Source organism: Nymphaea colorata, chromosome 6, assembly GCF_008831285.2.
Source record: "Nymphaea colorata isolate Beijing-Zhang1983 chromosome 6, ASM883128v2, whole genome shotgun sequence".
Taxonomy (NCBI): Eukaryota; Viridiplantae; Streptophyta; class Magnoliopsida; order Nymphaeales; family Nymphaeaceae; genus Nymphaea; species Nymphaea colorata.
The window spans coordinates 6,515,425-6,541,680 of NC_045143.1; the positions used below are offsets into that span (position 1 = coordinate 6,515,425).

The 26,256-nt window shown below is 40.1% G+C and overlaps 3 protein-coding genes across 11 annotated transcripts; 2 read left to right on the plus strand and 1 right to left on the minus strand.

Moving 5' to 3' along the window:
- The first annotated feature begins 1,352 nt into the window (after nt 1–1,352).
- Nucleotides 1,353–9,174, plus strand: LOC116255993 (inactive protein kinase SELMODRAFT_444075-like). 4 transcript variants are annotated; one of them, XM_031632104.2, is made up of 12 exons: nt 1,378–1,561; nt 1,712–1,846; nt 2,055–2,097; nt 2,189–3,318; nt 4,185–4,339; nt 4,918–5,012; nt 5,239–6,305; nt 6,985–7,145; nt 7,855–7,931; nt 8,157–8,304; nt 8,430–8,579; nt 8,671–9,174. In XM_031632104.2, exons 4-12 carry the CDS (start codon nt 3,132–3,134, stop codon nt 8,908–8,910), a joined length of 2,280 nt encoding a protein of 759 aa, XP_031487964.1. In that variant the 5' UTR covers nt 1,378–1,561; nt 1,712–1,846; nt 2,055–2,097; nt 2,189–3,131; the 3' UTR covers nt 8,911–9,174. The 4 variants fall into 4 exon arrangements, with proteins under 4 accessions (XP_031487963.1, XP_031487964.1, XP_049934309.1 ...); XM_031632103.2 differs by having other exon boundaries at nt 1,353–1,470; nt 2,055–3,318; XM_050078352.1 differs by having other exon boundaries at nt 2,055–3,318.
- A 2,294-nt stretch (nt 9,175–11,468) lies between these two features.
- On the minus strand, nt 11,469–15,488 carry LOC116256413 (RGG repeats nuclear RNA binding protein A-like). The gene is made up of 6 exons (XM_031632775.2): nt 15,048–15,488; nt 13,353–13,746; nt 13,062–13,191; nt 12,163–12,321; nt 11,965–12,027; nt 11,469–11,876 (listed from the first exon to the last, which is right to left on the minus strand). The coding sequence occupies exons 1-6, from the start codon at nt 15,220–15,222 to the stop codon at nt 11,685–11,687; spliced, it is 1,113 nt and encodes a 370-aa protein (XP_031488635.1). The 5' UTR covers nt 15,223–15,488; the 3' UTR covers nt 11,469–11,684.
- A 3,644-nt stretch (nt 15,489–19,132) lies between these two features.
- On the plus strand, nt 19,133–23,531 carry LOC116255611 (probable acyl-[acyl-carrier-protein]--UDP-N-acetylglucosamine O-acyltransferase, mitochondrial). 6 transcript variants are annotated; one of them, XM_031631481.2, is made up of 11 exons: nt 19,133–19,372; nt 19,442–19,539; nt 20,150–20,274; nt 20,498–20,606; nt 21,480–21,572; nt 21,688–21,804; nt 21,900–21,983; nt 22,075–22,179; nt 22,741–22,827; nt 22,924–23,055; nt 23,212–23,531. In XM_031631481.2, exons 1-10 carry the CDS (start codon nt 19,288–19,290, stop codon nt 23,047–23,049), a joined length of 1,029 nt encoding a protein of 342 aa, XP_031487341.1. In that variant the 5' UTR covers nt 19,133–19,287; the 3' UTR covers nt 23,050–23,055; nt 23,212–23,531. The 6 variants fall into 6 exon arrangements, 3 of the variants coding, with proteins under 3 accessions (XP_031487341.1, XP_049934128.1, XP_031487343.1); XR_004172904.2 differs by lacking the exon at nt 23,212–23,531 and having other exon boundaries at nt 22,704–22,827; nt 22,924–22,985; XM_050078171.1 differs by lacking the exon at nt 21,900–21,983.
- Nucleotides 23,532–26,256: the final 2,725 nt, after the last annotated feature.

Consider the following 26,256-nt stretch of genomic DNA (forward strand, 5'->3'; position numbering starts at 1 on the left):
GAAAATTTATGTTATGCTTGCTTGAACTCAACGGGTTTTCCCCCTTTTCCCTCCTCTTTTCCGTGAATTATGCTGTCTTTGCTTATTCCCTCTCTCTCATGTTATGTTCACTGAGATTGAAACCTGGAGGACCAAAATATCCCCAGCTTCAATAACAATTCCCCTTGTGGATAAGGAGCTGGGGGCGAACTACATGAGTCAAGGAGAGTCCGAGTTCAGTCAGTTCAAGCTCGGCTCGATTAATAAAACTTTGAGTTTGAGAATAGCTCGACAAAAATAGCTCGAGTTCGACAGACTTGCTTGAATAAAATTGATATTTATCGTTACGTGTTGAGCTTGAACTCGATAAACTTGTTTGAATAAAATTAATATTCATCGTTATTTGTTAAAACTCGACCTCAACTCCAACTCACTTAAGGCGAGACTGGACATTTAAGTGTTGAGGTCGAACTCAACTTCATTATTTAAACGACTCGTGGAATTGAAGGTGAGCTCGTTAAATAAATTAGCCCCTGATGATAGTCGGGATATATTTAAAGATGAGGATGGGCAGACGAGGAACGACGGGAAGTGGACGAAGAATACCCTTCTGGGCGGGGGCAAAGGGGCGATAAAGTGAGGGATATTTTAGGAAAAAAAAATTCAACGTACAGCTCGTCGCCTGCTTTTCGGTATTTAATGGACCAATGGGTGAGCGCCGCACAGCGACAGCGTCGCCCTCGACGCTTCATCGACGTCGGGTCGCCCTCGCGATGTGGACAAGCAATTAATGTCCCCGACCCGGACCCGACACCTTGTCGCTGACGACCGGTTCACGTGGTGGCTTCCTATTGGCGCTCTTCTCCTTGGGATTGCTCACGGCTTAGACCTTTGTTCGGGTCTCGGTCCTGACCCGAATCCAATATTTGGATCTGACTCAACCGATCAAGATCTCAGCTATCGAAATTCATGGCGCTCGGATTTGGGTTCAGATTCAAAATTAAGGCAAACCCTCAAATCCAATCGGGTTCGGGTCAGGCTACGGAAATCTCGGATTCGAACTCGTGGGGGCTGAAGTCCGTACGGGCTGTGGGCTGTCACCAGCGAGAGCGAGGAGCGACGGACGGAGGGCAATACTGTAAATTGGTATCACGGGTTCCTTTCGGATACCAGTTACGGGGAAACCCGAACCGATCAGGGGCTCGGACTCGGAGGAAAAGAGAAATTGGCGGGAGATGGGCAGGCGGTAAGGGCCAGCCCGAGGAATGGCGTTTCCGTAATTTGGAGACCGCGAGTGTGGGCAAAGAGGGGACTCCACTTGGCTGGGCGGCCTTCAATGCCGCGAGAGGGAGAGGGAGAGAGAGCAGAACGAGATTTTTGATTGGAAGGGGAGAAGGATTAAAGAAAAGGGAGGTGGGGGCAAAGAGGGAACGGGAAAAAAACGGTCAGTAGCAGAGAAAATGGAGTCCGGGAGCTAACCACGGAGCCACTGTACATCTCTCTCTCTCTGTGTGGGCGAATGTGATGTTTTCTCCTTCTTCTTTTGGGTGAACTTTTTTTGACCGGGTGATGGTTTCTGTAGGTGAAAATGAAATTCTTCCTCACTGTCTCTGTCTCTCTCTCTCGCGGCTTCGTGCACTCTTTGATTTCCGTACACTCTTTCTCTGTTTTGTTATATAATGAAATAATCATGGTTTCTTCCTTTTTCTTTGTTTTGTTTTCTGGTGATTAGTTGGTGTGAAAAAGAAAGGGAGAAGATTCCGATAGCCGGGAGGGCTTTGCCTATGAAGCTCTGGAGTTTTGGTTCCACACTCGTGTCGTGAATTTCCTTTCGGTGATGAAGGAGGAGGGGGGAGTGACGGCTGAGGTTTGCCCATTTTCTTTCTCCTTTCTTTTTCTTTGCTTGAGCCTGTTTTCTTGCATTTGTTTTATTCCGGTTCTTCTTTGGCTCAAGTTTGGAGAGGTGGAATTCTCCTTTTGCGGAGTTTTTTTTTTCAAATGTGATTTTTCTACGAGTTTCAGTCTATTTGTGGACTGATTCCTGATTTTGCGTTTTCTTGTCTGTTTTCTTCCAGAAACTTGGAATCGGTCGTTTCTGTGTTGGTGGAAAGAGATCAGGTTCTGTACAGAAATCTCTCAGTTCTTTGTAACGTGGATCTGCTCGTGTTTTTCTTGTGATTGAACGGTTTGCCATTGAACCAATCTGAAGCTTTTCAGTCGGAAGTTCGGGAGGCAAGAAAACATCGGAGAATCTTGATTTTAAGCGTGTTGGTGTGTCGGACTGAAGAAGTCTGAGATTTTCTTGCGTCAGTTATTGTCAGGCTGGGGTTAACGGTAGTGGTTAATACGTGTTCTGTTCCTTCACTAGAAGGATTTTGGCTTCTCCTTGAAGTTTTCTAGATGAGAGCAGAAGGATTTTGGGGGTTACAACGATTTGTTCAGTGTTTGGAAGGGGAAATGCTTGAACTGCTAATGAATTTCTGAGTTTAGGCGTTTCTGTGTGCAGAGCTATTCGACTGTCTCACTTCTCTGTTCAGGACCAGATTTAGGTTGAAGAGATCCCGTCTGTACACTGAGCTTCCGCGTCTTTGATTTGAAGGCTCTTGGTTAATTTGTTGAATTTACGGCCGTAGAAGCTCCAGTGGACTACTCGCTCTACACGAAGCTATTGGTTGACAAAACTTCTTGCGTTTTGGATTGGTCACATTCCCCTTTATACTAGTTGATTTGCTCTGATAGAAGACAAAATCTAAATTATTTGTTCGGAAAGGTGCATCTGTGACATGGCAATAAAGCAATAACCTGATAGAATGCAAGCTTTTCTTAGGTTTTGAAGCTATATTGGATTCTTTGACAATGAAGAGGCTCGACAACAGGACAAGCATTGTCTCGACCGTTGCTGTTGAATGTTATTGTAGTTTTTTGGAGCGGTACCCCTTTGCGCTGTAAAAGTGCGTGAGGGAATGCGTCATTTCTTTCTCTTCCTCTCCTTTGAAGAGTTCTTTCTGTTGATGCTGCCTTTTCTCTGTTGTCCTTTGGCTTCAAAGGATAACCATTTTCGAAAGTTGTGGCGGTCTGTAGGGGCGCTGCTGTTTTGTTGAGCTGGGTTGTTTGAGGGGCGAGATTGTGAGGGGAGCATTCAGGGAGGTGCCATGAACACTAATCTGCATCTGAGGCGTGGGAAGCAGGAGAAAGGTCTGGATGGTGCAGAGAAGGTTGTGGTCGCGGTGAAGGCGTCTAGGGAGATACCGAAGACTGCCCTAGTCTGGGCTCTTAGCCACGTTGTTCAGCCTGGAGACTGCATTACTTTCTTGGTGGTCGTCCCTGCACATGGTTCAGGTACCGATGAACCTCATTATGTTTTCGTCTACTTCTTTTTTGCTTTTTGATTAGCTGTAGATCCTGGCTTCTAGCTTTTTACTGTTTAGCTTGTCCTGTGTTCGTCATGCTTATGTTAGATTTATTAATAGTCAACCATGGAACAGCTGCACCTAAAGAAAAAACGGCTTTCTGCTGTACAATAAACTGTCCCGTTAGTAGTGGGTATACGATGGAAATCTTTGGTTGGATGGTGCCCATTTTCATGCAAATGCATGATGCCTTAGGTAATACGGAGGAAATACCGAGCCCTTCGGGTGTCTCGACGTCGAGAACGTTTACTTCTTTTTTAGATGAGTTTTTCGACTGCCCTAACTGCACCTAGTGATGCCTGACCCCTCGGAGATTATTTATCCATTGACTTGACAACGTGATGGGAATTTGGTTTTAGTGATGAAGCTAAACGCCTTCTGAAAAGGTGTACATTACCGGAATAATTGGCAACGGTCATTCATTCAGCGTAACCTGGCTGGAAGGTCGTTCCGAGTTCCTGGCTTCACGGATCCAAGAATGATTTAAAAGATGCATATGTAATGCATAATGTGTTACGCACATAGTGCTCCTACTTTTGAAGAGATCAGCAAATGCTAGACTACCCGAAATACCATTGTGAGCTCTTGTTGGATTGGATACTTGGATCTGAGACCGGGGCAATCAAACACATCATACACTGAGTCTGGCAAGTGTATTTATGGATGTCATCATTTGTATACGCTATGATTGTTTCAGAATTTGCTGCATTCTTCACCTATTTTAGTTGATTTAAGTTGTTATCGCTTACTATTGGAAGTTTTCAGTTTATTTTGACATAATTGACCATCTTCTAGGTAAAAGACTGTGGGGCTTCCCTAGATTTTCCGGTGACTGCGCAACTGGTCAAAGACGGTTTCTGTTAGGAACTTCAGCAGAACAAAAATGTGAGATCACAGATTTATGCTCCCAGATGATGCTACAGCTTCAAGATGTTTATGATCCAGATAAGGTGTGTTTATTATATTTGACTTGAGTATTCTGAACAGTCTTTTTAACAACTTCTGCAGTTTTCCATGCGCCTTTGATTTAGTCTTGCCTAATGATCACTTCGGTTGGTTCCTGATTATCTTGTGTCATATGGGTGCCTCAAATAGACTGTGGCACCTGAGTCTGGTGTATGGTGCAGCTGTTAATAATTGATGCTACTTTATGATTTCATTAGGGGAATTTTTTTCTTTAATATTTGTATGTGTATATTTCTTATCTAGGATGGGATGGATAGTTTTGCAGAAGAGAAAGGGGAAAAAATAGATGGAGAGAGAGAAAGTATGTGACTGAGTGCAAGAGGAAGAAGGGAGTGAAAGAAACCAGTCCCAAAATGAGACTTGTTTTTATATATATATATATATATATATATATATAGAGAGAGAGAGAGAGAGAGAGATTTCCTTGCCGCACCTGCGCCAAGGTTTTTAGAAGATGTCACGCCTGCATCTGCGACTGCCACCTATACTCGTTACATAGTATCATTAAATGAACCTGTGACCTTTCTATGAGATTTTACCTTTCACTTTTGTGGCATTGCAGATAAATGTGAAGATAAAGATCATCTCAGGATCACCTTGTGGTGCTGTGGCTGCTGAAACAAAGAGAGCTCAAGCAAATTGGGTCATATTGGACAAGTACTAAAGACAAACTTGCGTTTCTTTTTCCTCTATATAATTAGCAAATGGCAGCTAACCTTTAAGAATAATAAAATATTCAACTCATAAGAATAATGTTTTGACTCGTAGCGTTGTAGATTCAGAATTTTGCTTCAAATAATGTGTTTCTTCTCTTTTCTTTCTTTGCTTGGATATCTTTAGTATTTGTCTTGATTTTGTACTGATTCATGTTTTCAACTCATAGGCAGCTAAAACAGGAAGAAAAGCGTTGCCTGGAAGAGCTGCAATGTAACATTGTTGTTATGAAACGATCACAACCAAAAGTTCTTCGCCTCAATCTTGTAGGATCACCAAAGACAGAAGATGACATATCTCATGCTGTACCATCTGAATCTGAGTGCAAGAATCCACCTAAAACTGCTGGTAATCAAGCAAGATCTATACGAGCACCAGTTGCAACCCCAACAAGCAGCCCAGAGCTTGGGACTTCATTCACCACTACTGAAGCTGGGACAGGGACCTCCTCTGTGTCGAGCTCTGACCCTGGAACTTCTCCCTTCTTGATCTCCGAACCAAAGGTTGGATTAGACCTGAAAAAAGGTGTAGCATCATGGAATGCGAGTTTCTATTTAGATGAGGGCCATGAATTGGGAGATGGGTTGATTTGCTCAGATTCAGATATCATCAGCTCAAATCCAACCACAAATTTGGATTTCCAACCATGGACGCAACAACCTTTTGAGTCTTCTCACCAGTCCTCTCTAAAGCATGAGAGTGCTTTTGTTAGAGTTAACCATAAAACAAAAGCTGCTGCCACAAAATCACTTCTTGAGAAGCTCACAAAGCTAGAGCTTGATGCTGGAATTGGAAAGAAAAACTATCAGCCAGATTCAAACTTCTCATATAATGTTAGAGAAGCAATTTCATTATCCAGAAATGCTCCTCCAGGCCCTCCTCCACTTTGTTCAATATGTCAACACAAATCACCAGTATTCGGAAAGCCGCCCAGGTGGTTCAGTTATGCAGAACTGGAGCTTGCAACTGGTGGATTTTCACAGGCAAATTTTCTAGCAGAAGGGGGATTTGGGTCTGTTCATAGGGGAATTTTACCTGATGGACAGGCTATTGCTGTCAAGCAGCACAAACTTGCAAGTTCTCAAGGGGATCTGGAGTTCTGTTCTGAGGTTGAGGTCCTTAGCTGTGCACAGCACCGCAATGTTGTGATGTTAATTGGCTTCTGTGTGGAGGATAGAAGAAGATTGCTGGTTTATGAGTATATCTGCAATGGGTCGCTGGATTATCATCTCTATGGTATTGCATCCCTCAACTCATTCTATCAGCCATCAATATTGCAAACAGCTTCCATTATACATTTCTCTTTTTATACCAAAAGAGATAAACCCATGTATATACAAGACTGCTTGGAAATGACAATTTTTAAAAGTTCCAACTGAACATTAGTACAAAAGGCTGCTGCAAGAAGCAGATAGTCCATGGGAGTAGTATTTGATTTGATGTGAAAGTTTATCTAAATCTCATCCTTACAGACTGCATGAAATGTTTCCTTCATTTGATGAAAAATGGCTTTTCTAAGTGAACTTGTAACAAGAATAGTTCCTGTAATAAGTTCATTGCTTCCCAGTATCATGCTCATTCTCTCCAAACTTCCAGCAACTTGCCTTACAGTGTGTATTTTTGCATTGCACTAGCACTGGCACATCGTTTCAGCAATCTCAAAGTTTCATTGGTCATAGGGCTTGACCATTACAAAATATAGATTCACAACTTTGCAGCATGTATACTAGACAAAAAAAAGGGATATTCTACGCTTCCTTTATGGCCTTCTCGTAAATCATCGTGAGAGCTATACATATTACATATATTTGAATCATTGATGTGATCTTGGCTGTTCCTTGGATCCTTTTATCAACTATTTGTGTCATCCAGTTTTTGAGACTTTCTCCATTGCTTTTTCCTTGTCTTAATTTAGGTAATGACAAGGAGACATTAGAATGGCCAGCTAGACAAAAAATTGCGGTTGGTGCTGCTCGTGGATTGCGGTATCTCCATGAAGAATGTCGAGTTGGCTGCATTGTTCATCGTGACATGAGGCCAAACAATATTCTCATTACACATGATTTTGAGCCAATGGTATGACCATTTCCTGCTTTTCTGTGAAAAACATTGAGTCAATTTGTGCTAGGGACTACTTTATCTCACAACCCAAGTAGCTTTTAGTTGTTGGTGATAAAACCATGGAATTGCTACTTTAATGTAGATAAATTAGAAACTGACAGGTTGCTCTTGGTCTACATGCTAATTTGATTAGCAACAGACACAAAAACTTTCTTGCGCTTTAAACGGAAAGGTTTTTCTTGGGTATAATACAGTGAGCTTGAAAAAACAGGTAGTAATTTTTAAAAAAAATTAAAAAAACTACAAATTAGGAGAAAATAAATATTGAGAAACTAATAACACAAACATGAAAAAGTAAGTAACTTTGCAGCAAATAAAAAATAAAAAATGAAAATGGGCAGTTTGGCATTAAAAAAGTGAAAAATAGTGAAAAAAAGGAAAAAAAACACGTTTTATTCATTTTGGCATTGTTTTCAAAAAACGGCATTTTTTTTCAAGTTCTAGACGGCTGACTTATTTATCATGTTTTTTTGGAAAAAGCAAATTTAGCATTTTTTTTAATACTATCAGATAACCGTGTCACCCATTATTTAATCTGTAGCTTTACCTTTATTCCACCTGTATTCCTAGGCTTTACCTTTTATTGCAATTTTTGAGTTATAGGCAAATTTAGCAACAGACTGGGTGAAGTAATTCAGTTACTGACGAACCAATTGTTCTGAAGGTAGGAGATTTTGGCTTGGCCAGATGGCAGCCAGATGGTGATAAAGGAGTGGATACGCGAGTAATCGGAACATTTGGGTAAGTGAATGCTTTCCTTCTGATTTTTTCAGATGGTTGCTATTGTGCATTAATAACTGCTCAGGACCGGAGCTGCAATGGCAACTCCAGTTTACGAATGAGATCCTTAACCCATGGGAACCCTAGTTGCATGATACCAAAAACTATCACATTGGCTGCACAAGCTTAATCAACATTAAGCAGACGAGGATCATTTCTAATTGCGAATTGTTCTATGGAATTCAGGTACCTAGCGCCAGAATATGCCCAAAGTGGCCAAATTACAGAGAAAGCGGATGTTTACTCCTTTGGAGTTGTCCTGATAGAGCTTGTTACTGGACGGAAAGCTGTTGATCTGAACCGCCCAAAAGGTCAACAATGTCTGACGGAATGGGTAATAGATTTGGTCTGATCTTTGGCAAACGAATGCCATCATTTCCATTAAGTTTTTTTGTACAGCAATCTTTGTTCACTTTCTTGATTCAAGACTTCTGCTTATTTTGATACAAATATAATCAGGCGCGGCCTTTGTTGGAAGAATGCGCTATTGAAGAATTGGTGGATCCACGTCTAGGACATAGCTATTCAGAACCTGAAGTTTTCTGCATGCTGCATGCTGCGTTGTTATGCATTCGAAGAGATCCACACTCAAGGCCTCGTATGTCTCAGGTGAGGAATTCGGCTCTAGAAGATGTCTTCTCCTGCCTTTTTTGGCTTTTCATGTACACAAGTTGTTTTACATACTCTTCCTTTTGTCTAGGTTCTCCGTATATTAGAAGGTGATGGAATCATGGAAACAAATTTCCAGTCTACGCCGGCTTTTGATGCGGTCTCGGTTGGAAGCAGAAGCGGGAGAATGTGGAACGTGCATCAGCAGTACAGTGGACCAATTTTCAATGAAACCACTTCTACGTCAAGCCTTAATATGCCATACGAGTCATTCAAAGGGGCTCTGTGGGAGCATGAGAAAATGAGGCGAGTTTCCTGTGAAGATCTTTGAAGCTCAGTCCGACGACACTAGGGATACCCCATCAGTGCCCTTTTTGTTTCAGTTCAGCACCAAAGCAAACTGCAGGCGATCCTCAGCACTCTGTTTGCTGCCCGAAATGGTGACGACTGTGCCCACGAAGGTCTCTGCAGATAGGTCCTGTTCTTAGATGTAAATTTCAGAAGTCAATCGCACATGCACGTTCAGTCATGTAAGTAAGCTGTAATTCAGTTTCCATTTTGAGTAAAGGTGTAATCAGTTATCCTCTTAGTTTCATATGTTTCCTTTGTACAGCCAATTGTGTGATTTACTGGAAATACAAATGGTAGTAGTTGGGTATTCTACTGGCAAAATCTGAGACTGTTTCCTCAACTGAGCCTAGAGATAGAGAATTCCTATTTCGGACTTAATATTATCTAATTCTCCGACCAACAATCTTTTTTTTTTCAGCCTTAGCCAACTCTCTCTCTCTCTCTCTCTCTATATATATATATATATATATTCTGAAGTTTCCATGTTTCAATCCCGTGGCCTTCTTATCTAAAAAGCATGGTTCTGTTATAGTGGTTATGAATTGGTCCCTGGTCCTGGTCTAACTCCTTGAAATTTGGCCTAGTGTGACCACATCCTCTCTAACCATTTACCATTTACAAAGGTATTATGTACTATAAATCGGGAGAAATTTAAATATGGTTGTGCATGACCTGGGATTCTTGAGTTTAAGATGAATTCAGCTGAGTTCACAGATTGGCCAAGAGAGTGTCAATGAAGGGTAGATTCTCTCTGAAATCAATCTGCTGGCCTCGCTGGTCAGACAGCATGTAGCATTTCGTAGTAGCTGTGTCGCCTCAACTTTTGACGTGTTTATGAGAATATTAATTTCATGCGGGTATCTTCCGAAGCCAGTAAACCTTGGTGTATTTGCAATTGTACTAGAAAGTTGTCATGATATTAGAACGATATTACTAGTTTCTATTTCTTAATATATAGACGACTTGCAGATTATGAACATTGTTTTATTTGGCAATCGAAATGCACTTATTGATGAAAAAAAGTGTATAATGAAAATGGCTGATTGGAAAAATACTCAAAAGTATGACATCAACCCCACTGGAATTAGATAATTCAACCCAGAAACTACAAACGGCCAGATCTGAACCACAGTAGAATGAAGTTTAAACCAAAGCTGGGCAACTACTGCTGATACGATCTCTTCACTGAATCCTCTAGTTTTCATTATTATGGAAAAGTTACCCACATGTTTCCGGCATTAAACTGTTGGCCTGAATACTATAGTAGAGACCTAGAGAACAGCCGATCAGGTGACAAAAAGACGATGGTTGACACACCATCATAACAGAAGGATTTCGAATTTGAAACCACGTCAGTAGCTTCCAGGCTTCCCATCAAACAAAGCTTGATAATGGAGGGCGTGAATAGAAGGAAAGTCTGGCTAACTATCATTACCGAGACGTAGATTTACGAGGCTGAAAAAAACTTAATCTACATGATGAGAGGATCGTATTTTTCAAGTCTTCAAAAGCGAGGGAGCTCTGCACCAGAAAAGATCTCCTACTAAACTTTGCTGGCACAGGGCCGACGCCTTTGCTGCAAGGTAGCACGACCTGTCTCCGCTCGTGATGGCCACCGGGGGGCATTTGAATTCGTGGATAAGAAGTCGACGCAGACAAGCTGTTCCTGGTTTTGAGGGCAGTCCTCCAAACCCAATCAAGCAGCTGAAACGTAAGGAAAAAATAATCCGGTATAAGAGTTTCGACTGGGTGTCCTCGGGATTGAGGAGTGAACAGCAAGGGCAGCGACGACCATCGGAGGGGCCATGGCTTCACTTCTCTGAGAAGAGATAGAAATAGCTGCCCCCCAAAGATGCCGGCGTCGCCGCAGCCTCCAGAACCTTCGACTATGGCGTTGAAGACCATAGGATAGGAGCTGAGAGGAATGACTACTTAGAGATGCTGGAGCCGCTGCAGCCTCCAGCACTGCCGTCTCCACTTTTCAGCGGTGACAACCGTCGGAGCGATGCAGGGTGGCGAGTGGATTTTCCGCTAGTTTCTTCCTTTCCCCGATAGCTTTTCGACTTGCTTCCTTCGGCTGTCTGATTGGGCTTTTGTATGGTTTTTGCTCAGCTGTTCCTTGCTCTTGCATGTTTCTTTGTTGGAAATTCGCTAGAATTCATCACTTGTTCTCTAGCGTCTGTTCTGATTTTACGCTTGCCTGGGCGATCTATTATTTTTTATTCCTTGTATTTTAAGTTTCTTTTCATGATCAGCCATTTTACTTCCTGCTGACAAAAAGAAGCACGACCCATGATCCGAATGCAACATAAGAAAATGTTATACACGGTAACGTTATCGAGGCTGTCAAACATAGTTCTGAGGACATTATTATGATTAGCTTACGATGCATATACACACCATTTTCAAAAAATTAAGCAGTGCATGAATATCCAACATGACACATGAATGCAAACAAGGCCTCAGAGCTCCATAAACTTCAAATGCATGCAGATGATGGAGATAGCCAAGAGAGCTTTAGTGATTGACAAACAGAAGTTTCGAATTAAAACTACGCAAACAGATTCAAAATTGCAGAAAGTTCCAGCAAGTTATAGCATGACATGATCGTAACACTCAAATATACATAATTAGAAAATAAAGATTAGATCTTTCTTAAATACAGGAAACCTCATTATTGTCCTTGCATCGACTTTTTGAAATACGGAATATGCCAAAAACTAAAGAAACGAGCATCTGGTCACACAAGGAAATCTATTTCCCCCCCAATGTGGGGAACTGTCCTGGATCTTCAATAGCAGGAGCAGCTCGTGTGTTTGCTTCCCCACCAGCAAAGCTCCCCCTAAATCCACCATGATCACCACGACCCCTGCCACGACCTCGCCCTCTAGGGGTATAGTACCTTTCCCCTCCGGCTGGCTTTAGGAATTCGTTAATACTAACAGCCTTCAAGAACAGATGAAAGCAAGTACTTTGTTATGCACACTCGTCACGTGTTTCAGGAAAGAGATAGAGATGAAATAAAGAGTTATACCTTTTTCATCCTTTCATCCTTCTCCGTGTTTTCCTTCCGTCTAGCCAAATCTTTATCAGATCCCTACACACACCATGTTAACAATTTTAAATAAATTATCTCACAATCCACATCAAACTAACAATTTTATAGCAATCTCGTATAATCCACAATAAATGAACCTTGAACAATTAAGCAAGCAAAGGAAGTAGACTTTACCAACTTAATGAATACATCATCAGTGTCCTTCTTGAGAGAAAGCTGCTGCATAGACTTAAGTTCCTTGTCTATAACGACCTTTCTCTCCTCAGCCTTGGTTGCAAGTAAAGCTGTTCTTTTTTCCTCTCGTATTTTTTCATACTCTTCCAGAGTCATTTCCTTTTCAGAAAGAATGACGATGCACATGGATGAGCTTATTTTCAATATCAACAGAACCACGGCTAAACAAGCATATCAGCTAGCAGGCAGATGGTCTAACCATGTTAACGATACCACCTATCACTCTTGATCTAATATTTATATACTAAAATGACAAATATAAGTTACTGCTCACATATTTTCACGATAGCATCTCAGATGTCACGCAAGCATAATTCAAAGGAAGGAAAACTGGAAATCAACACAAGGAACCCAAACCAGAAAATTTGACATAACCAATGAAGCCAATTTGAGGTATGTTTTTCCACAGAGCTTAATTTCTCAAGAAAGAGTTTTGGTTCTCATAGTTTCAACACAAATTTGATCTCTCAAAGCTCTTGAAAGAATAAGATGATTACCGTTTGATGATATCATATCTGTACATTCACCTACTCGGATCATTTCAACGAAATTCCAGAAGAGAAATAACTACCTTGATCACTAATGAAAATGCTGGTACCTCAACAATTGTCCTGAAACCCATAATACGGAACTCTAAAATCTCATCATGGAACAAGTCCCATAATCACTAGAAATATGATTTCAGTCAACAAGTTCCTGTCAGTAATCGGCTGTCAAGAGCAGAGAAGATTTTGAAGCATTTCTCCATCTGTTCTAACAAAGCACACTATTGAAATGAAACTAGAGACTGGTTTTCCACTGCAGGTCAAAACACGCGAAATCCAAGAAATAACAAATACCTTGTCTTCTGGCTCCTTTTCTTCTGCTTCTTTAGAAGCATCCTCCTTTTTTGCATCTGTTGAAACATCTTCATTCCGTGGCTCCTTTTCAGGTGTCCAGCCTTCAGTCACTGTTAATTCCTCAGTTGCCCTGATTCATTATTAGAAATAGTGGTTCAATAAAAAATCGCAAGTATATATCACAGTACAACATGAAACTGATCAGTAATATTAACATGTTGCAAGCGCTAGAAGGGGTGGGCAACACATATCCACAAGTCCATGACCTGGAAAGTCCAAAAGATACTCAACTGGACAAAGGCTTCATCAGCTTGAGTTCCCCAATTTCCTCGACCAGCACCTTCTCGCTTAAACTCAGTGCCACGACCCGTTCCACTGCGACGCTCAAACTGCCTTCTTGGTCGTTCCAGATCACCTATATCTCCATCTCCATAACCACCGCCTCGACGACCACCTCGATAAGGAGCACGAGGCCCACTATAGCTTCCACGGGTCCTTTCAGAAGTCCTACCAACATCTCCGTCTTCACCCACATTTGGGGCTCCTGAGAACCCATTGTTATAGGGACTCCCGTTGGTACTGGAATCTCTGAATGGAGCACCTCCACGTCCTCCACCTCGGCCACCACCACGCCCACCTCGGCCACCACCACGTCCAAATTGCTGATGACTTTTTGATTCTCTCACTGAAATAATACAAGGATCAACAACTGATCAAAAGAAAGGAATGCAGAAGATAGTACGATAATCAACACCTCTGGTACACAGCCATGTAGGTTCTGTCTGTATGTAGTGGAGTCCTTCAGGTGATCAATCGAGATACAGTATGGGCATTTTAGAATCTCAATACAATCTATGTCATACAGCCCATATATGCTGATCTAGCTTGAATTAACTAAACTAGATTAACCAATAATGTGCCAAACAAATAAGAAAAAGCCCATACAAAAAGAATAGTCATAGGACATCCTCTGGTAAAGCAGAACTAAACCGAATCAATCTCGTTTAACTCTCTACCAACTTTGTTAAGTTTTTTCCTTTGCAATCTCCCTGGTAAGCTTGCATAACAGAAACTTTAGGCGTGCTACTTTTGCCCCAACGGAGACTTGTTCTCTCAATGTCATCAAACAATCATTGAAAATTTGCTTCATCTTCTCACGACGAAGCAAATAAAGAAAAATGGAGCGGGAAGCACGTGAATTCCATTACAGATTCATTTAACCAGAATAGTTGAGGTTGGATAAACATGTTATTTGAGTTCAAACGTTAAAAGCCCAAAAAAGGAATAAGAAAAGTAGGCCTCTTGCTCCATGTGTGATTAAAGGGCTGCTTTCTCACTAAAATTCCACCGAGAAGGATAACTTTTTTAGGCCAACTACCCATTTTATATCAAGGATTGAGGCCTAGGGTCCACGAGTAACTCAGCATCCTCATCAGTGCAACAATGCTTTAAAGTTATCAAAACGAAACATGACAAGAAACTTTCCGAGCCCGGCTAACCTTTATACAGAAGAGCATTTCGTGAATTTTAATCGAAAAAAGAAAAGAAAAAGAAAATGGGCATCTAGTCACTCGTTCTACACAAACATATGGATCGTAGATCCACACTAGCAATTTGAAAGGCCATGGAGAGACTACAAAATAGCAACTTGATATAAGCTATGACTCCAAGTTGCAATTTTCGAGAATCAATCAAGATCCGCTACCTTGTCAAAAGAAATTGTAAGAATAAAATATACATTAAGCTACAGGACTCTATGTCCGCCCATCAGACGATTTACCACACAAAATGGCCGCAAAAAAATGTTCAAGACGCGCTAACGCTTTCACTATTTTCACCGCAAATAGCAAATGCGGATAACAACTCAGAAAAATCTCAAAAGAAAACGAACAGCAAAAACTATAGCAATCAGTTGAGTTTCCAAGCAACGGGAGAAACAAGAGCACAAGAAACAGAAACCCAACGGGAACCCGAACTTCCACTCACCAGCCTCAGCGGGAGGCAGGGGTTTAGACGGAAGCTTCGCCGAGGCCGACGGTGGCGCCACTGCGGCCTTTTTTCCGCCCGAAGCCGCGGCGGCAGCGGCCGCCTTGGCAAGGAGCTGCGATGGGTCCTCGTTGTCGTCGTCGCCGAGCAGGTCGAAAGGGTTTGCGGTCGCCATCCTCCTCTAAACAAGGATACACGGAGGGGGAACGATTTCAGGAGGAGCCGGACGGTCGGATCGATCCCTCCGGACCTCTAATTTTTCCGGTGGCCGTTCATCGCTAAGAGTTGCGGAGGCGGCCCCCTCACTGCAGAAGCCCTGGCATTCTGCCCCACGGTTAAGATTAGGGTTAGGGTTTTGGGAAGAGGAAAGAAGGAAGATGGGGAGGAGGGAAGAACCCTAGCCGCACTTCTCAGATTAATTGGCTCCTTAATATTAGTCCAAAGGGAAGGGGAGTGGGGGGAGGGCGTCCTCTTCTCTACTCGTGCTTTGCTCTCGTCTTTTTCCTTTTTTTTCTAAATATTTTATTCCAAGTGAAAGTACCGTCTTCTCCCTCGTTCCTTCCATCAAGGCCCACGTTGATCCTTTTTGACTCCAAATTTACTATTTTATCCCTCATACCCTAATTTTGTTTTTTTTTTTAAAAAAAACACGTTAAATTCATCTTTACAGTCCATAACCCCAAAGGCAATTAACCTTTTGTTCATCCAAGAGAAACACGTATGAGACTTAAAATCTTATGATCCAATGTCCTGTTATCACACGCCTCCTGACATGATGGCCAGGTGGCCGACAGTGTATCTCTTTCACCTACCAACAAACACCCTGAAAATTTCACTTACCCTGCAACGAACATCACTTAAAATTTTTCCAAAAAAGAAACAGTCAGCTTTAGAATCTAGATTAGTCTAACTAACTACTATTTTCCTCTACAAAAAATCCTTCACTCAAAGTCTTTTCTTATAATCAAATGCCCCCAAACATGATATATTTTTAAGGAAATATATTTCCTATCCTTCTTAAGTAAATCTCCAACAATTCCAAGATTGAAAAGAAAATGACAGATTGTCTCCGCTAACGATCTCGATCTCGAGCGTGAAGACAGTCTAAGTTCCTATTCTCCTAGATGTGAATCTTTTGGGAGTTTTATGTAATGATGTGACTTCTTCAAGATAAGGTTACATGTAATATTTATTCTATGGGATGACATCGAATTTTTTCGTATTTTTTCCTTTTATATATGCTGTTGACAATTGTGTTCACCTACCAAGCCCGATAAGGACAACATATACATAATTTTTTTATTCTCTCAAATGTTTTTTCTTTTCAAGATTTTCAAAAACAAAAAAAAAAAGTTGAAAATTGATGATAATAAAAAATGCCTTTAACCCTTTTGATATTTTTAAACACCTAAGTTTTGCATCATTAATAAAAAATAACATTTTTGTAAAACGGCCCCAAGTTCTTACCATTTTAAGGTGGAATATTTATTGTGATTACAAAAATGAAGCTTAGGTTACCCTTTACCTAATTATACTAATAAATGATTAACTATATTCCTCATAGCTACCTTTTTTTAGAGGCAAGCTAGGTTAGGTGGCGATAGTAAATTATGGGGAATTGAAGCCTGTCTGTAGTATTTAAGTTCTTTATATTTATCAAATTGAGGGTTTTATACACAGGATTTAATATTTATTGTATGGCGACATGAAAAATTGTGTATAAATCGAAATAGCGACAATATTGTCCTTATTGATGATGCATTTTAAGATTAATGTGCAGTTTAGAACCACTACTTTATATTTCTTTTTATGCCTAAAATTTGGAATGGATAATGATCCATCCAGAGTCTTTCACCTTTCCTTTTCTTTTCCCACTTTCTCTTATTTTAGCTCAATAGTTGGGATATTATCCAATTTTTCGTTTAAAACAGGATTTTTTGTTGATTGCTTTAGTAAGAAAATCTGAACCCAAGTTTATTTCAATTCGAAATTGCATAAGCTTCTACCAATTACAATATATAAATAAGGGAAGTGTTTGACAAAGATGAAATTAATCTAAAAAATTTAAGAAAAAAATGTCTCTCAACGAAAATCTAGGAAAAACATACAAGTTGCATTACAAAACGACCCTTTTCTGTATTCGATGACAACTTCTCCAAAATGAGAAACTTTTCAAGTTTCAGCCAAAATAAGGTGCACCCACGTCGGAATGAACAATATAAATTACATTTATTTGTTACAATATTTGTTATAATATTACAGTGCCTATGCAAGTTTGGTTAGATGAATATTCGACCACGACTGATTAACATAACACTAATGCAATTAAATAAGAGAAGACAGGGCATTGTTTGACATGTGAGGATGTTTGATTATGATTTAAGATTCTCATTATTTGGGATCCATAGATCCACCCTTTCACCTCTCATGTGACATTTTCATCCACAAAAATAATGATTCTAACTGTGGATGTTAAGTCTGACCTAAGATCCTTAGTTTTGATGAACCATAAACTCTATCATGAAATTTTTTGTCGCATCAAGAAAATCATGCTACATCAGTTCCACAATAGATCCATGAATCTCATGTCTTAAATCTGAATGGTCTGATTTAACAAGCAGTTCGCTTTAAATACATGGTGTTAATTGTTGCGAATCGACTATGTCTGGCCTAGCCAAGCCAGTAATATGGGATGTTGCTTGGTCAGCTTAGACATTGCTCGGAAAGTAAGTGGGATCCAATCGGATGTTAAGTCATGCAGAAAGCAATGCATTTGGAATGTGTAATACAGTGGTGCAAAGGCGAATAAGTGCATCATGGTCATCAGTCCCTTGAAACGTGCAAGTCCATTATTGGGAAATCAGTAGGGTTCTCCAAGAGTAGCATTTGGATGTGCATGGGGGTGTGTGTGGGTTAGGGGCAATTCCTCCGATGAGCGCATATGCTGCGTCCATAGCCTCATAGAATCACGCGAGGGTGAGCAAGTGAAAGCTCGTCATCAAGTAGGTGATGGTTGGCCACCTTGCTTAATGACATATAGTCGACAACTAGTTTTGGTTGAAGATTTCCTCTCAAGGAAAGTTTACCTTCACCCAGATTTCGTATGGAAGTAGATATGCGCTTGGAGGAATGACAGTGTTCTGACAAGGCCTTATGGTCATGGCTTGCCGATGATGGTCTACTGTAGGATAATTTTGAGTGATGGTGTGCCGAGTGCCTAGCACAAAAATGAAAGAATTAAGTAATTAGTATTGTGCTTAGAATAACAATATTGTGCTTAATTAGTTCACAAGAATAACATTACAAAGAGTTGGCTACATAATAATTAAAGCGTGCTTCTACAAAGTAATCACATAATTAATGTTTAGCAGACTTGTTGAGGATACTTGGTGTTTAGTTAGTAATAAAGAATAGCAAACTAAAACGTGATCAGGACATTGTTGTGAAGAATCAACGTGCTAATGACTGATTAATATATGTTTAAGGAAGCAAACTTTCTTGCATACCCGCATGCGATAATAACATATTTGGCTTCCCTTCAGAATGAGGCAAGCTCATACGAAATCTTGCCAACTATTGTCTTTAAAATTATGGACTCAAGAAGTCAGAATTTTCTTAAGTCTTTCATATTAAATCTTAATAAATTTACTTTACTAATAAAAAGATGTTAATTCCCTGCTTTTCACACACGTATCTCGTTCGATTAGACATTTACTTTTTAACAATATGTTACTTTTACTGATGCCAAACATTACTTTATAACAATATTATTACTTTTACTGATGCCAAACGACCTCCTTTAGTATACGATCCTAAATGACCCTCAACTCTACTTATTCCACTGATTATTTGATGAAATTAGGAATGTTTGAATAGTTGGGCTACACTGAATGTTACCTGGAAGAAAGAGATCTTCATAAATCATGTCTTGGTCCTGATTTGAGTGAGAATAACAAAAAATTTTGCAATCCAGACTGCTGTTGGATCATTTCGGACCCCATTGACTTAGTTTCGGAGAATTGAATTGTCAAGCCCGCATGAGCTTGGATGCTAACCGGATCAAATCTAAAACCTCATAACGAGACCAAAGTTGCAGATCCGAACTAGTTCCTTGCCCTACCGCATCGCCGTCCGTCGTCCTCCGGCGCCGGTCACTTTCCGAGGGCCTCTTCCTGTCTCTCTATCTCCCTCACCACTCCTCTCTGTCTTTCTCTCTATCTCTCTCTCTTTTGCTGTCGCCATGATTATCGGAGTGTCTCGTGCTCTGTCTTCGCCTTCTACGGTTGGCAGAATGTTGAAGACATGCCTGTGCAGAGCATCTACTTGTAAGACTCTCTCGCTCTCTCTCTCTCTCTCTGTGCGGTGTTAAACTCGCCACCATTCTTTTCGTGCAGTTGTTAATGATAAAAAAGAAGCAGCGTCGGTGTCGGAGACCAAGCTGAGCTCCATCCATCCTACTGCAATTGTTCACCCTGATGCTATCATTGGAGAGGTATCCCAAGAATCCTTCATCTTCTTTTACTGTTTGAATTTTTTACTGTTGTTGGTTCCTTATTTCGGTTTGACATATGCTTATAACAAGTGACATTGTAACTTGATGGTGGGATTATGGTGGAAAATGTAACTGTTGCCGACGAGTTTAGTCTTAAGTTGCCATCACAGTTTGACTCAAGTTTTGCAGACCTTGAGAAACGGAAAGGGAGGCAGAATTTCTTTCGGCTTATGAATCAGAAGGCACAATCACACGCGCGCGTGCACGTGTTTGTGCTTTTTTGGAGGTTTTGATATGTTCAGTTACCTTTCGTAAACCAGGAGAATTGTTGGAAGTAAAACCCACGAGTGTTGGACCAAATAATTTTTACCAACATCTTTTATTCTTGTCTTCCCTTCAAGTTTATTTCATACTGGAATGCTTTTGAAATTGTAGGCAGAATGTATCCTAAATCTGTTATCACATTCAGCCTCTTGTCAGGAAGGTCATTTTGCTGACTTAATTTCTATCTCGAGAGGTCGGCAGTGGGTAGTTTGTGGGCATTGTTTCGGAAGTGTTCCTTTTCTCTTGGGTCTGGAGGTGAATAAGAGATCCTTTTTTGTCGGTACAGGGCGTCTCAATTGGTCCATTCTGCACAGTTGGATCAGGTGCAAGGCTTGGGGATTCCTGTCAATTGCATGCGGGGAGCCACGTATTTGGCAACACTGAGTTAGGAGACGGCTGCGTTCTACTGACGTGAGTATATTCTTTTCTCAGATGATTACAATCTACTGCTATTGTCCGCATGTTAGATGAATTTGAAACATTGGTCATATGATTCTTTTATCCCTTCCAAAGGTTATGTGCAATATGCATTAGCATGCATAGCTTGATCTTCTAGTATGTGCTGCCACAAATGAATTCATTCACCTTGAAGTTGCTGATATACCATGCCTTGAAAAAAAAAATGGCAGGGCAGTGGTGCCATCGCTGGTTGTGATCTACCAGGATGTACGGTTATTGGAAGTAATAACAGAATCGGGTATCATGCCGTTGTTGGTGTGAAGTGCCAAGATATGAAATACAAGGTTAGTACACCAACATGCTTGGAGATGGTTTCCTGTCAGATCACAACTTGTAAGTGCTTTGTTTGTACATTCCAATGTGCTACGGGCAATAGCTAACTTGATGAATTGCTTATATTTGCAAATTTGACGATGACATTAGCATGAAACTTGAGATTCATACCTTTAGCTGAGAGTCCAAATTGAATCACAACAGTCACTTCTAAGGCGCTGCCATGCACAAAGGCTAGCAACTTGGATACATGGGCTTCTCAATTGATTAATGATGAATGTATTCTGTAGGATGACAGCAAGACAAAGTATTTTTGCTGTCAGACTTGAATCATGAGTAAAACATGCCAATGCTAATATGTGTTCTCTAATTTCCATTAGCTGGGTTTAGTTACTGTAAGTTCATGACCCCATTTGGTGATTAACAGGTCATGTTATATAGATACTTGAGTGTAGTTACATGTACTGTGTGAGCTTGCATGCATATATGAATTTCGCCTTTTCTATTCTGTTTATTTTGATGTTATCCTGGTTCAAGTTAGTTTTAGTTGTACAACATCTCATGGTCAAATGAACCATTTCAAAATCCAATTTTCTCTGTCTCTCTCTTCTTGGTAAAGCAACATGTATAATTTTTTATGTCAGATTTGTGAAGAGTATCATTGGATGTGTACATGTCACATATTCTGAGAATATATCATGCAGTTTGTTTATTGATTTGAACAATGCCAATTTCTTCATAAAATTGCCCTTTATGTGGTATTCTCGCAGAGTAGCCCTATGTTGTGCTGCATATGCATGTCTAAACATTGTGAAACAGTTTTTAGGTTAATCTACAGAAAATTTCAAACTGAGCTTATAATATTTGAAAGTGTTACATTTCAGGAAGGAGATGAATGCTTTCTCTACATGGGGAATAATAATGATGTCAGAGAGTTCGCATCCATTCATCGTTCTTCCAAAGCTACTGACAGAACTGTGCGAATTTTCAACAAAGCCTTTATTTGGTGACATTATTTCCCATTTTGGTGGTGCCTTTTGTTTAGTAGGTTATTGATTAAGGGTCTGACCAGGAGTTTATTTTTACAAGCAGGTTATTGGTGACAAAAATCTTATCATGGGTTGTTGTCATATTGCTCATGACTGCAGAGTGGGTTCCAGCAATATCTTTGCTAATAATTCTCTTTTAGCTGGCCATGTTGTTGTGGAAGTATGTATTTGTCTCTTTATTCTACTTTTTTTGGAGATCTTTATTTTAACAGTGAAATGGATGGAAAAGCTAATAGGGCTATCTGTGCTTGTTAGGACTTTGTTCATACTTCAGGGGCTGTTGCTGTTCATCAATTTTGCCACATTGGATCATATGCATTTGTTAGTGGGGGTTCTGTTGTACGTCAAAAAATTCAGCCTGTCAATGTGGAGCGCTGTCTCCTCATCTATTTGTCGTGAAATCTTTGGCTTATTGCATTTCCATTTGTAGGTTTCTCAAGATGTCCCTCGATATATGATGGTAGCTGGAGATAGAGCAGAACTTCGTGGCTTGAATTTGGAGGGCCTACGTCGTCATGGGTTCTCAAATACTGAGGTTACATTTTTGAGAAGTTTCATCGGAAGTTTCTTTTAGCAGATAATTAAGTATCATTCCAGATAACTGCGGAAAGTATTATAATCAATTTTAAGAATTTACATGGGGACAAGCAATTTCGAAGTGGGTTTCAGATGATAGTAGGCAGATACAGTGTTTGAGATATAGTTGATGACATAGTTGTCATTTTATGTTATTACGTAGAGAGTTCGTGATATAGTTAAGAATATAATTGCTGTCTTATGTTATTAAGTCATAACATGCTAATTATCTTTTTGTCATGTCATCTGTCAATGTTACAGCTGTCCATCTCCTCTGTATGTTCATAAGGGCAAAAATGAAAGACAAAAGAAACTTAAATATGTGCAGATTAGCATAGGAATGCATTTTAGTGAAGGGTGTTGTAGCGTAGCTTAACCATGAAAGCAGGTTATCTGGTCTAACTAGATGTCGTGTTAGAACTTATTTCTGTAGTTGATGTAGAAGATACGTCTGAAAGAACTGAATTATTATTTTCTGTTTAGTTTTTTTAGTCACTGATACATTCATATAAACTTCAAGATCAAAAGCTTGAGAGGGGCTTACCAAAAAATATTCATGCCTATAGGGCTGGATTCCAGCAGCTTTGAGGACAGGATGCTGAGTGTGGTATGCATGGAAAATTTCATTTTTACATCCAAATTTTATTTTATCCATGTTTCTGGAAGCAAAAAGTAAGTCTAATTCTATTGCCTACATATGCAGGAGCAAACTGAAGAATTGTATAATTTACCGGTTGTGAAGTCTATGATGCAATCAATTCGGGATTCTTTCCAGCACAATCGACGCGGCATTTGCAATTTCAGAAATCGGATCTCTCTTGAGGAGTGAATATTGGTAAACGTTCACTGGATTGCTTGGCTTCTCTTCCTAGAAAATGAATAGTATATGAAATGGTGATTCATTGACTGTTGAATTTTTTATTACCTTTTTATTTATTCTATAATTTGTAAACCAGTACCGTTAATGTTGTTGTTTTTTAAATGTGTACAGGGGGTACTAGTGTGGATTTCCCTGAGCAAAGAATGTACTCCAAGGCAATTGCAATGTTGTCATATGAAAAAGGCTGGTGTGGAATCTTATGTGGCAGATTGCAACAGTATATGTTACATGTGGTCAAGTGATTTGAATGCTTAAGCATCTTATTCTTGCAGGACCCTCAAAATCCTCAAATTCTTCAAACATGGTTCATGGTTTTTCAGTGGAATATCCTGTCCCCCTAGAAGTTTTTAGACTGTAAAAACAGTGATCAATTGTAACAGTGATATCTCTGTAACCTTATATTTGGAAACCGAAAAGATAGTTTAGGTGTTCCTCTTGGGGCATGACCGTGCTTTGTGATTGCATGCTTAATCGTGGATCTTCTGCCACTTTGAAGAGAAATGAAGGCAAAAGAATTACGTGGACGAAAATGAGAAATCTCTCTCTCTCTCTCTCTCTCTATATATATATATATATATATATATATATTGGACAAAAATTGAGATGGCAAAAGGATGCACTATCTTCCATGAATTTTGGTGGACACGAAAAATCATGTTAGATCATTGCCTTATACTAGTTTGAAACACAGATTATAATTGGGCTCGCAGATCCTTCCTTGCGTCAATGCCGATCCAAATGCTAAGTCAATGGGTTAGAAATGTATTATAGATTTTATGGATCCGGATCCGGCAAGTTTTTGTTATATGTGTCTTTATAATAAAGAAATTGTGGACACTCTGTTCCAAAAGCAAAAATTCTCTATTCCATGGGACAACTTTTGCTGATTCCACCTGCTGGTCCTATAAATTTACGAGGTTATTTATAATTGTGGATCTCTTCTATTATGAACTACGCCAGATTGAACGAAGATCTGGAGGGAGTTTGATCCACACCAACCGTGTTGGCAGTAGGTTTTTCAGGTGGAGTCATGGTTGAAAAGCAATTAAGGAAGAAAGATACCTCAATGTTGGCCTTGTTTTTCAACGGCCTGTTGAAGTCTTGGTCATGTTTGGCACAACCAGTTCTACCCTGGTTCCACCAAAATTGTCTGGTTAATAATGAAGTGATGTCCGTCACTTTCTCTTTCTCAAGGCCTCTCATCACTTAATGAACCTCGATTTAGGAAAACAGCAGTCATTTTCTTTGTCATGTTGTAAGTTGATGAAAACATCATTGTAAGTATTAAAATTTAGGTGTCTTTGGATGACATTCTTAAATAGATGTCATTTTGAGAAAATCAGCTTTTATGAAAATAATTTTTGAAAACTGATTTGTTTGGTACTTTGGTTGAGTGACAATTAACAAGAAGACTTTTGCTGTAAACATCTAAGGACGGTCAGTTCATTTATATCCTTTTAAAGGCACACAGACATTGTTTTGTCACAATTTGGTTTTTCATAAACCAATTTCAATTGCCACACAAACTTGCTTCAAACGCTCTTTTTTTTTGAGACAAAACGATTTTTGGCCTCCAAACGACATTTTTTTTTCTTTTTTTAAGCGTGAGTGGTTCATTCCACTGCCCCTAAACTTATAATCTTGCAAATATTATCTTATGATGGCAACATTTTCTAATGTTGGCACCACTTCATTCTTGACTTTTGATGAGCTGGTAAAGTTTAGTGACATGTTGCCTCGCCGGATAATGGCAAAAGATGGATAGTTCTGGGCGAGTGGGGTTTCACACCCCCTTATCAGAAGACTGAAGCCCCTGTCGAATCTTTTGTCCCTTTAAAACACATGGACTGCTGTCGGTGCTTCGAGCTGCCACCACCCCCTTTAGCTTAAACATCGGTGGACCTTTTTTCGCAAATAGAGAGTTGACATCTGAGGATTCAAATAAAAACTGACCAGTGACCACCTACCGGCCCCCGCTCTTTCTGTTGCGCCAACCTCTTCAAGGACAACAAAAGATGCATAATTGAACTCTTGAGCTCCTTCAAATTTCCCATACTCATTAGAGTGGATGAATCATGGATCTCTTATTAGCTATGCGACTTGCGTTAAAGGCGTGTATCAAATGGCCTTTTCTTCTCTAATTACCACATTGCTCCTGGGCAATTCAGAGCTGACTGCAAATTCACTGCCAAGTCACAACCAATTGCCGCATTTGTGAGATTGCTGCCGAGTTAATACGCCTATGTAGAGCATCTAAGTCTGATAAATTGATCAGTTGGTACAACCAACCTTTTCTTTTTCCAAAACATAGGCAAGCTAGGTAATGCCGAACTTGACCAGTTCAGTTCATGATGAGATATGCACCTTGAGTATTAAGCTCTTGACTTTCTTTACTAGAAGATGTTTGGCAGCTGATGAAATTTTGTAGGTTGTTTCCCTTTTCTGGTCGGAAGTTTTTCATTCCATATGGATTGCTATCAAACACAGGAAAAGAATTCGGTGAGGCAACAAATTTTCTATTGGAACTTCTTACAACTTGAGATGTTTCTAAGGGTGACTCCTGCACTTTAGAACCAGGTGGATCGAATTCTTGTTGGGTAGTTCGTCTAACCAACTGTGGTAAACGATAACTTCGGCTGGCCTTTGCAGGCCATGAATCGTTAGGTAAACGATCACGGTAAAAAGCGAAACCTGAGAGTCGGAGCTGGGCAAGCCAAAAGAAAACCTACCAAAATCGAATTGAAAACGAGGTTCATTTGCCACACCAGTTTCATGTTCAACATTTACAGAGCTCCAGTACTTTTTGATAGTAACTGAGTACACGAGTTCTCCCTCAAAAATCAATCTTGGGAAACTAAAAGGGGACGGATTCTAATCGGCTGAGTACACAGGAAATCGGATTTATGGTTGCTAATGTTGAAAAATACTTTGAAACAAACCTGGTCTTGATCTGGCAATTATCAGCATTCATTTGCAACAATTAATTATGGAAAAGATTAATGTTTATGGGGTTTACCAGGCCCTTATTTGTTCATTCCATTACTCGAAGTTACAGATTTTACTATATATGCAGATTAAAGGATTGCCGATTATCCGGATTCTCTTTGTATAAAGCGCAGCCAAAAACACGGTGAAGACGTCACCGATTTTCTTCAC

Excerpts from the sequence above, each read along its gene's own strand:
- LOC116255993 (XM_031632103.2), top strand. The coding sequence starts at position 3,132 with ATGAACACTAATCTGCATCTGAGGCGTGGGAAGCAGGAGAAAGGTCTG. Across the intron at positions 3,319-4,184 it reads CGTCCCTGCACATGGTTCAG|GTAAAAGACTGTGGGGCTTC; the intron begins GTACCGATGAAC and ends ACCATCTTCTAG. Across the intron at positions 7,932-8,156 it reads CGAGTAATCGGAACATTTGG|GTACCTAGCGCCAGAATATG; the intron begins GTAAGTGAATGC and ends TATGGAATTCAG.
- LOC116256413 (XM_031632775.2), bottom strand. The coding sequence starts at position 15,222 with ATGGCGACCGCAAACCCTTTCGACCTGCTCGGCGACGACGACAACGAG. Across the intron at positions 13,192-13,352 it reads GCTGATGAAGCCTTTGTCCA|GGCAACTGAGGAATTAACAG; the intron begins GTTGAGTATCTT and ends ATAATGAATCAG. Across the intron at positions 11,877-11,964 it reads AGGATGAAAGGATGAAAAAG|GCTGTTAGTATTAACGAATT; the intron begins GTATAACTCTTT and ends CTGTTCTTGAAG.
- LOC116255611 (XM_031631481.2), top strand. The coding sequence starts at position 19,288 with ATGATTATCGGAGTGTCTCGTGCTCTGTCTTCGCCTTCTACGGTTGGC. Across the intron at positions 21,573-21,687 it reads CCAAAGCTACTGACAGAACT|GTTATTGGTGACAAAAATCT; the intron begins GTGCGAATTTTC and ends TTTTACAAGCAG. Across the intron at positions 22,828-22,923 it reads AGGACAGGATGCTGAGTGTG|GAGCAAACTGAAGAATTGTA; the intron begins GTATGCATGGAA and ends CTACATATGCAG.